Source organism: Pygoscelis adeliae, unplaced genomic scaffold (assembly GCF_000699105.1).
Source record: "Pygoscelis adeliae isolate BGI_AS28 unplaced genomic scaffold, ASM69910v1 Scaffold141, whole genome shotgun sequence".
Classification (NCBI taxonomy): domain Eukaryota; kingdom Metazoa; phylum Chordata; class Aves; order Sphenisciformes; family Spheniscidae; genus Pygoscelis; species Pygoscelis adeliae.
Window position 1 is genome coordinate 2,675,341 of NW_008824231.1, and position 10,824 is coordinate 2,686,164.

A 10,824-nucleotide genomic window follows, 5' to 3' on the forward strand; every position below is an offset into this window, starting at 1 on the left:
GTCCATCCATCATCTCTAGCTCTGGCTTGAAGAGCGTGGTTGCCAAGGTTCACTTTGAAGAGTTAGAAAAGATTTTTGCTTTGCTTTTCAGAAGTAGGTAGAGTAGACTCAGTTCATGGTGATTTAACAGATTAATGTGGCATACTTATCGAACATTTCCTTTTGACTCCGGTGGGAGTCATAGCTCAGCAGCCTTTTGAAAGCGTGGTGCAACTTGCACAAGGAGCTGCTGACAAGCACAACAGAAGAAACTCAGGCAGTTTGCCCAAAGTTGATCCTCGGTCAAAGAGATGATCAGCTGGAACATGCTGGCTCAGAGAAATGTGAATTTATTTGTAGACCGGGTGGACCATCAGTTCACTTTGGAAAAATTCAAATTTGCTATAGAAAGATGGGGGAGGGGGGGAGGGCTTACGGAAAGCGAAGTTGGAGGAGCCTGTAAGTCATACTCACTCAAGAGTGTCATTCCTGAAAGGGTAGAGGTATTCTCCATCACCCGTGTCACATAGAGGGCCCCCAATCAGCCCCAGTGAGGAGATGACCGCACAATATGCTCCTCCTGCGAATCCCAGCACAGCCAGGACCACTGACAGCAGCATCTGAAAGGGAAAAGACCTTCAACATCGCATGCACAGAGGCACTGAGTAGCATGGAAAGCTTACACTGAATGAGACGGAAACGATCTTTACCTATTTCTTACTATATGCTGAAACTCATAATGTGGTATTTGTGGGAATAAAGAATAGTTGACTTTTTCTGACTAGTGCAGCTATCCTAGATGTGAAAGGATTTCAGACTGTATTTGTTTTGCTTTTAAAAGTGGGTAAGCCCAGAACTTTAATTATTCAGAGTTTCATACTTGATGAATCAATTATGAAAAATCTGGTGGTCTTCTTTCAAAAAGGCAAGATGAAGCTGGTACTGGCCTGATGTGGTCTACATCATGTGCCTTGGCATTTCCACCTCTTCACCAACAGCACCTTTCTCAGCCCTTGTACCAACAGAAACTAGCAAGCAACTACCAACCAGGTATGAAAACAACAGAAGATGCATTAGTTGTTTTTGCTAATTGATGAGGAATTCAAATGAGCCTTTCTTATTGCTGCTTTCCTTCATTTTGCAACAGCATGACATGTGGTTGCCACTGCTCATGTTGAGAAATCTAATTGTGCTGCATGTAGAAACGAACCAGCGGTGACTTCGAATTATCCAGAAGAGCTTAAATAGCAATACCGGAATAAGAATTAAGGAAGCTCTAGTTTTTAACATTAGAGCCATGATAGACTACTCCATCCACTCCATTTTGTATTCCCTACAGAAGTTCTTAACGAAGTAAATGGAGTTTGCAATTGCCATTCAGCACACCAGGGTTAACAGCAACATACCTTGCATGGTATGTCATCACATGTCAGTGCAGTAAATTTTATACTGGAAAATTATTAAAAACCTTTACAATTGATCCTAAGCCTGTATTTTTAGGTTTGCGTTTTCTAGGATATGTCTTTCATGAAATGTTAGATTGAAATGCTTTGAACATACTTTGTAAAATACAATACTCCTGGTTTGTGCTGTGTTCAAAGATGCTTTTGTGATAAAATTTTCTCCCTGTATCTGGTGCAGTGAATGCTGGCAGAGAGTCTTCACAGCTGAAAGCTGGGAAAGGGAGCTGAGGGAATTACAGTGCCTAATTGTAGCAGAATGAATTGCTTTCCCACTGACAACAACGGTGTTTCTGACAAGGCAATGTAATGCACCTGTATGTTTTACATTGGCCACCCCTACAGAAATGTTACCTTTTCTCTGTTTTGGGGTAGTTTTCTGTTAATGGATGGAATGTATCTGCTTGCTGTTTGTATATAGAAACAAGAATCTCAAGCAGGTGCTACTGGTGGTGTATCTGGGACAGGCTTCCCACTAGTCTTGTTAAGAGTCCCTGCCTGTGGTTCTTCACAAGTCTGCCAAGAAGGAGAAGAGAAAAGTCTGGAGCAGACTGCCAGAGCCAGGGGAAGACCCGGACTAGGGGCAAGGCAGCAGGACTGCCTCGGAGTCAGGGCAGAGGCATGGCTGAGGAAGCACATGCGAAACACTCCCGTCCATGACTTGGGTTTGAAGCCAAATACCTCTGGCAACATTTCCCTGTTGCCAGCAAATACCAGTGAAAACTAATAGCCCACAAGGAAGGTAGAAACCTTCTCCTAATGCCAGCTGCCCCACAGAGCACTGCATTACAGAGCCAAATGGAAATATCCACCATCCACATTGCAGATTTGTGACATAGTCTTGAAAACTATTCACCATCCAAACGTGTTCAAGCTGGTGAATGCAGTTTCCAACTTGCCAGCTGATGACATTACTGCTTTCTGTACAACCTTGCATGCTGCCAGCGTGTGAATTGACTCATTTTTTGTGTCCTTTTGCCTCTAAAGCAATCCTTAAGTTAGAAGTTGCTGGGATTTCTCATGAGATTTATTTCATCATAACTGATTAATAACTGTCTTTTTTTGCAAAGCTGGACAGTCTTTTTGTCTTTATCTGTATGTTGGCTGAGTTGCCTTTTAGCAGAGCTTCATTGTCAGCAAAATGTAGGTAATTTAGTATATTGTCCCAGACCAAAGTAGTGCTGGGTTGTAGCTGATGCACCATCTCTCATAATAAGATCACCAGCTATGCCTCGCGGTGAAGGTGAGTGACTGATACTCTGTCTGAAACTCCTACCTATGCTGAACCACTTCTCCCCACCTATTTTCTCATTTACTTCAACTGTGCATTCTGCGTCTTGGTTGAAGGATCTTAATTATGCTAGCGATTAGTTTTAGCACAGCACAGCAGTATGGGCATCCCAAAGACAATTATGATAGAAAAAGTTAAATGGTCTTTTGCTACTACTATGTTTTATGATAGTGGTTAGTACTAGTAGTACTCATCAGTGCTATCTTTGATGACTATTCTTTGACACATGACTTTCTCATTTGAAATCTGTTGGCTGTATGGCTAGCTTCATCTCACCTATTTCCTTTACTGTGCACATGTTATATAGACAAAGACTACTTGTCACTGAAAGGGGAGTCTGAAGTTGCTGCAGCTGTTAAATTGTCTCTCCTGGGCATTTTCGAGACACACAGTGGCATTTCCCCATAATATCTACTCTTCTGGTGTCTTTTCTGGAGGCTTGTCCCATATTCTATGGAAATCCAACAATTTTATTAACTATCACATCTTCTCAACCTTTCAGCATTTTCCCTAGCTGTACCATCTTAATTTACCCTTTTTTTTTAAATTTTTATTTTCCTCATTTGTGTCTTCAGTTGCAACATGGGGTCTAAGCTGGGATGCTTGAGTTTGTTGAAATTAGTTTCCCATGGTGTTGGCCTGTTCTCTACCTCTTGCAAAGGTTTAGCTGATCATTTTTGCTGATTTTCTTTTAATGTTTTCCCTGCTTTATCCTTCACAGAATTGGATTGTCTCTGGTGAAATGATGAAGACTTTTAGCATTAATTCTTTGAGCATTTGCATCAGCTGCTTTGGTGAAGTTACCAAGTTCCTCCTGTCCCAGCTTGTGCTGCTCTTTATTGCCCTGGTTCTTGTTTCATGCACATTTCTTTCTTCTCTGTTTCTTTCTCTGGAGGTGTTTTTTTTTGTGGAATTAATATCCTGTCTGGTTATCCAGATATCTTTGCTTATCTAGGTTCGTTTGTCTGGAAAGCTGTTATGGCTATTCTTGTTCTACTAGTAACTCTTAAGGAAGACTTAGAGAGAAATACTGGAGTATGCTTGCTGATGCAATAGAAGCTGTGTTTTGGGGGGCCTTTTTTCCTCATTGTGCCAGTGCAGTGGATGCTTTCAGTTGTGTACAGGCTAAGCTGCAAGACACGGAAGCTTTCTAAATCTATTACTTTCCAAAATCATTACTCCATAATGCAAGGACAAGAAGCCATCTAGGTATGTGTGCAGGCAACAATTTAAAATGGATTAATGAAAAAACTTACTTAATGCAGCACATAATCACTGTGAACTGGAGAACTCAATAAGGTGAATAAAAGGATGAGAAATTTAGTAATTACTATTTACTGTTGTTGATACTTCAGCAGTGTGTAAAGGCTGTGATGAAGTCTGAAACTATTAAACCAGGGATTGCACAAAATATAACAGGATAGAGTCCCTACCCTGAGGAAAATGGTTATGTTCTGATTGAATAATAATTCTGACCAGTATTAGTTCTTTAGCCTTTTTTTTCCCTATGAAAAACAATGCTCAGAATTCAGTGTAAATTATAATTTTATACCTAAGGTCCCCAAAGCAGAAAGGTGGACAAACTAACCTTTGGATTACAGAGGCTCCTGAGTAGCATCAGTGTGGGCTATTTCTCTGCCAGCAGGTAGAAGTTGGTGGACAAGCCACCAAGAGCTGTGGAACCCCTATCAGGTCCATCCAGACCCACCTCGCAAGGAGCTCTGGCACCTTGGGAAGTCGCTGCCATCACGAGTGTTTGAACCAGACCCAGGGCTCCTCTGCTCTCCAGTGCCTGGTGATTCACACCATACCCTGCCTTGAGTATACAGCCCATGCGGTCAGGGCATCTGAGCAACCCTGCTGTGGGTGTCTGTGCATTTCCTCCCTCTATCCCCAAAGCAAAGCTTCCCTGAGGTTTCTTCTTCTGAAGAAGCACATCATTAGCCTTCAGATCTCCCTGTAATACTCACCTCTTTTTGAATGCTTGGAAATCACTCTTCCCCAGGAGCTGTGCAGGGGAAATGGTTGTTTTTAATGCCATTCATAGCCACTTGCTCTTTGCTCATGTCCCCATCTTATCTCTACATTGAGATTGATTCTGTTTAAACCATAGAGTGACTTGTAAAGCTTCACCCCTTTCCACCTCAAAGAGGTGGGCAATTCCCACAGTCCCAGAAGACAGCATTTTCAAAGATACACTGTCTTTACCGAGACTATTCTCTATTTTGGTTTGAGTAGCTTCATCACCTCGCCATCAGCTAGCTCTCTTTATACAAATATTGTAATGCATAATCCAACTACTTTCTCAACAATGTCTGTTGTATTCCTTTATAACAGCAAATAAGGAAGAGGAGGAACAGCTTGTAGGTAACCGATCAGTGATGGGAAGGTGCAGACAGGCATCCATGTGCTGCTGCTAGGAATGGCTCAGACAGCGAAAGGGTGGTGGAGGGGAGTGGAGGAGTGTGGGGGGGTCTGCGGATGTGGGCTGCTGGACGGCACTGTGCTTACTGCCTGAATCAGTGGACGGGGGGAGGGAACCCAGCCAGTCTGGGGAAGTTTGACTCTTGGCTCTGTAATATTTAGTGCTGGGATGAAGGATGGAGAAGGGAGCCCTGAGATGCTGTGTGAACTGAGCCTGGTTCAGCTGAATTTCCCCTCGTGGCTTACCATGTTCAGCAGAGTATGGGAACACCCACAGTACAGCTGTTTTTCACCACCGCTTTCTACATCACTCAAAACCAGGAGAAGCAGCTGGCTCAGGCACTGGGTTCAGGGTGCCTAGGCTCACATCCCGGCTCTGCAACTGGCCTACTTGGCCATCGTTAGCATCCTCTCTGTGCATGTGACATGTGGTAAAATCAATGTAATGACATGTCCCTTGGGATGTACTTGCTGACATCCTAATGAAGAATGTTAGAATAATGAATTCACTTAAGCAAAATATCTTGAAGAGGTAAAGGTCTTCTCATGGATCAAACTAAACATTAGTTGAAGAGTTCAGAAGAGACATGCTTTATTGTATGGAATCTTTTGTTCCAGGCTGCTTCTGGGAAGGATACAGACTAAAAAAAAATTCCTAAGTCAGTTTATTCTTGCTAATAATGATAGCCACATAGAAGTCTGTGCCCAGGGCTTGAGGATTAATGGAGATGCCTGTATAACATGTTGCTTTATAATATTCTTAATTATCAAGGGAGAAAGTCTCTCTGGCCTTTTTCTGGATGACAGAGAGCCCAAATTGCATTTGCACCTTGTCATGTGCATAACCCTTGGGCAAATGTGTGCTACGGGTCAAAGCCTTCCATGGGGACCAGCCTCCAGGAAGCAGTGCTGGCTCCTTAGTGCCAGCAGCAGCAGCTCAGGCTTTTAGCATGGGCCTGCAAAGTAGGGGACCTATCTGCCCCTACAGAGGTAAGCAGGGATGAACCTGTGGAAAAGCAAATTGCCATGGAAAGGTATGGAGGAAACAGGACCGGGTGAAACCAGAAGGAACAGGTACCTGTCTCAGTCTTTAGGATCGCCTTGAGCAGGAGGAAGCTGGAGCCATGCTTTACTTTATGTGGGGTGAAGTGAAGTAGCTTTGTCCCCCTCTGCCCTCAGTGATGTGACTAAATGCTCCAGTACCTGCCCTGGCTGAGTATGATTTCCCTCATATCAGTGGCTGCGATATCATAACATTCTTGTTGGCTAACTGAGCTCTCAGCCCCAGCCCAGGGACGCTGTAGATCAAGCTCTTCTTCTGCATTTCCCTGACATGGCTGTTGATGGTGGTGTGATGGTTTGTCATTGTACGTTTCCACTTGCTGAGCAGCCATCTGAGAGCTATTGTGCAAACCCTATAGTGCCATTTCAACACATAAATATCCACTTACCCCACATCTGTTAGCGCAACATCCTGCTCCGCCTGCTCCCAGCATCATGAATGCCGGCAAAATAACCTGTGAGAAAAGCACAAGCTGAATTGGTGTGCAGTACTTCTGCTGGGATGGTTTTTAAAGTCTAGGAGCTGGGGCATCATGTTCCTCAAATGCGAACTACCTTCTGCCTCTTCTCTGTGAGTTATGCCTGCTTAGATGTTGGTGCTTACTGAAGAGTAACTCAGGAAGAAGTGTGGGATTACAGCTAGAGCTGGTTGGCAAGTTTCTGGTACAGTAATTCAGGCTGCTGAAGCTATACTGCTTCTTTTCAGCGGGGGTTTGTTGTTTTTTTTCGGGAACAAACATGTCAGTTTTGAGAAAATGGAATTTCTGCTCAGAAAAGATGCATCACTGGAGTAAGAATTACGTGATTTTAAATCTTCTGAGCATCCTGCTCTGGATTATAAATGGGAAATCAGTCTTAAACTTCCTGAAACACATCTGACTTTGGTTCTTTGTGCTAAGCTTCTGGAAAACCTACAAAATGGACTTCACTCAACAGGGAACTCCCAGTTCACATCAGCTTTCTCCATGGTAATTATCAGGTGGAGCTGGACTGATACAATGGAGTCAGCAACCATCTGTGTCTCAGGATATAATGCCACCTTACAGAGGCACTTTGGAGATAGGAAAAGCTGCATTTAGTTTGGTAGCTAGAGGGCAAGAAAGCTTTTGTGGGTCTAGCTGTGCAGCCAGAGCACTCCTGCTGCCTTGCCTCTGCCCACCACTGGTTGTGTAGGCATCTTAAAGAGCAATGCAAGAAAATGAGTATTTGAGAAAGTAGGAAATGGTCTCAATAAAGTTAATGAAAGAAGGAGAACCCCCCAAACAAACAAACAAAAAAGGTAAAAGCTGTAAAAACAGCCTGACTAGATGTTGGATAGACATTGTCCCGTGTAAGGCAGGAAGAGCAGAATGTCTGTGGTGAATGAAGCCCAGGGAATTTATGTGTGTAGTGTGAATATCTCTGTGTAGGACAGTGTTATGAAACCTGCTTAGATTTGCAGGGCCCTAAATTTTTTTCAAAGGATTTTCTCTCCATTGCCTTCTATGCGCACCCCAGCGGCAGCCTCCAGCACCTGCAGTGGTCACTGAATCACAGCTGGAGGCCTGCAAAAGTAGAGCATTGAGGTTAAAAAGACGTTCCTCTTTGTGGAAAGAAGTCAGCTCTTAAATAATCACAGGTGGTCCCCAAGGCAGCTTCAGCCCCAGCGTGCCACTGTCTGGCACTCAGAAGGAGAGCTAATACCTCTGCCCATCAAACCAACACTCCCTTTCTTCCAGGGCTGTCTTTGTTCTTTGGAGGTTTCCCATCTAAGCTGTGAACACCTTTGTGTCATTTATTAGCCTGGCTCAGGATGAAGGGTTTGCTTGGCAACTTTCTTTTTTTGCAGTGCCTGATTATAAACACCTGCCTCTTGACATGGGAATGAGAATTTGCTAGATTTGGCTGTTGTCAGTAAAATGAGGGCTACACATGAGCCAAGGCTCAGTCAGCCATTTCCCAGTGTTGCACATAGGCTTTCCATCAGGAAAGATGTTACTATGACACACGGAGCCAGTCTTCCTCTCTTTACACCCTAAACTTTTGAAATAAGGAAATGGAGAGGTTTTCATGTCATATAAAATTCCATTAGCGAAGCAGCAGAGGAGGAGGAAAGGGTGGGGCTGGCTGCTCAGCCAAAGGGTGTGCTGATGATCTAGGTATCAGTCTATGGATGAAGGTCCCAGGTGGAGGCAGGTTTTCTGGCTCACAGAGCCAGGCCGGGCTTTTATGAAGTTTCCCCCACAGTCCTGGCTCCGGAGGCTGTGTCCTGGTTACAGGGAGATTCTCCGCGGTCAGGCAACCTGTTGGCATGACTTTCCTGAGTTTCCTTTGGGGAGAAGCTGGGTGCATGGGGGAACACAGTGCAGCCTAGTCTGTCCTCACTGTGGAGTCAGGATACGGCCCAGGCTCCAGTCATGGGGCACTCTTGACCTTTGCTTAGCTCCCTATGAGGCCCAGAAGCCAGTCTTCATTTTTCCATGCTTCCAGCACCTGGAAAATGGAGCTGATGATAATACTTTCTTTTACCTTCTCTTCACCTGTGGGCATTTGTCATGGTGTTTTCTGGAAAACATGTACACTCAACAGCATTGTTTGTGGATCAATAATTACTCCTAGTGCTGTCTTTTGAAGGTCAATGCAAATTTTCCCTCCCCTCTCACTTGCTGTTCTCATTTTTGATGTATGCAGTGCTAGCCATAGGCAAGCCTCTGTGGAAGCCTTAAAAGAAGGCACATTTTCACTGAGCCTGTGATGCTCTCATTCCTAACATCTACCTGTCCTTTCATTGAATGCCAATGACTCCTGGGCTTGCAGTGATACGAATTTTCCACAGGTCTGTCATGTAGTTCCACTTCTTCCTTTAGGCTTCCTTCAGGCTTCCTTCCACAAACTCATGCTTACGTTCAAGCTCAGCATGAGTAATAGGCCCAAGTGGTAGCTGGAAGAAGAAGCAGCCAAGCTGCTGGTGGAGAACAATTTATTGAATGATCTTATACCATGTTTCTGCTTTGGGAAAGATGAGTCTGAATCAAATCCATTGTAGCTTTTCCATAGACTTAAGTGTTAGCTGTATCATAGCCTGACTGTGAATGAGATTTGCTTTTCTCTAAGTTAATTATTCTTAAACATTCATTTTTTTGACGTGCAGGTAACTGGCTGTGACTGTGCCAGTTTACCATCTGCCTAGGCTGCGTAACAGCCAGTACTTGTCATATGTTACTCGCTTGGCTTTTTATCTGCACTTGGGTGGATTATTGGATGCAGGCTTTCTAATGAACTGGAAAGATCAGTATTCCCAAACATGTTCCCTTCTAGTTATGGATATTCACATAAAAGCAATTTTTCCTGAGTGGTGGAATGGAGAACTGGTTATAGAAGAGCACATAGAAACCAGACCAAACCCAAAAGGAGGTAGGTGGGTGTGTGGGAACACAGGGGGCATTTGGGGTTTAAGCCATTTGCAGCTCCACATTCATTGAGTGTTGGCTGGTCTCTAACGAACACCTACTGAACCATGTTTCAATTTTGCCCTTAATGTTTTTTGTGAATTACGTGAGCATAAAATCAGTTAGAGGAGTAACGAGGGGGTGCAGCCAATAGTGAAAACTCACCAGCTCCAGCTAAGCTTAGGACCTCAGCTTTGCTTTGACTCATGGAGACATGAACACCCAAGTCCCCCTTCTCCACAATGAGAAGTCAGTCCTATTGCTTCCTCCTGACTTGGAGTCCTGACATTTATTTTAGGAATACCTTGTATTCCTGTGATTAGGGACTTTTTCAGTCTTGAATGTACTTTCTCTGTCCTGAACCCCAACTTCCCAGTTAAGCTGCTCACAAGTTTATGCAAAAGACAGTTCTATGACTTTTTTTTTTTTGTTAACAAAGGTTTTCTTAGCCCTGAAATTACAACAAAACAAAACAAAAAAACACCCTATAAGAAACAGTAGCAACACTTCTTTCTTACCAGTATCCCAGCTCCCAGAATGCCATGGAAAAACCAGACCAGATCGGTTATCTCGCTGAGCTGCAGAACTTGTCCATTGGGGAAGTACAGGAGGATATTGGAGACTATGGCACATGCTGCCAGTGGGAACAGGGTGATCCCAATGCACCTCGAACACTTCCCCGTGCACATGGTAGCTCTCTGCTGAGGAAAGACGCAGAGAGGTTTGGGTTACTGCAGCACAGGGAGCATGGGATTTCAGCAGTTTTCTTCTTTAATGAAAGAAGAATCAGTTTTAAAGCAAGAAATGTTCCAGTTAAGACTTACACAGATAATCCTGTTCTACAGAGCCTGTTCCCTTCAGAGACTTTATTTAAAATGGAATTATTAAAAACTGGAATGTTTAACTGAATTTATTTAAAATTGCCAAGACTAAACATGTGTTGGTATGAAATGAACGAAGAGTTTCATTTTAGTTGTTAATGGACAATTGTCTGTCCATTTGGAACATCAGTAACACAGCCATGGCCGCACAAACTGATACCCTGGCTGGCAGACTTCATGGTGGGGCTAAGGCCTTGTGTCGAAGGGGAGATGGCTGCACCAGGTTGTCTGGGACCACTCTCTTGGGAAGCTGATTTGAAATCTCCTGCACTGACGGTCTAGAAGAGCAGGAAATGACT

General features: G+C 43.8%; 1 protein-coding gene across 1 annotated transcript in view; it reads right to left on the reverse strand.

The window, feature by feature from the left end:
• LOC103926040 (transmembrane 4 L6 family member 1-like) overlaps positions 1-10,345 on the reverse strand; it is an 11,396-nt gene extending 1,051 nt beyond the window's left edge. The window contains exons 1-3 of the mRNA XM_009334847.1: positions 10,163-10,345; positions 6,606-6,671; positions 454-599 (exon numbers count right to left, since the gene is read on the reverse strand). Coding sequence (XP_009333122.1) covers positions 454-599; positions 6,606-6,671; positions 10,163-10,333 — 383 coding nt within the window. The 5' untranslated portion in view covers positions 10,334-10,345. The remainder of the gene's footprint in view (positions 1-453; positions 600-6,605; positions 6,672-10,162) is intronic.
• Positions 10,346-10,824: the final 479 nt, after the last annotated feature.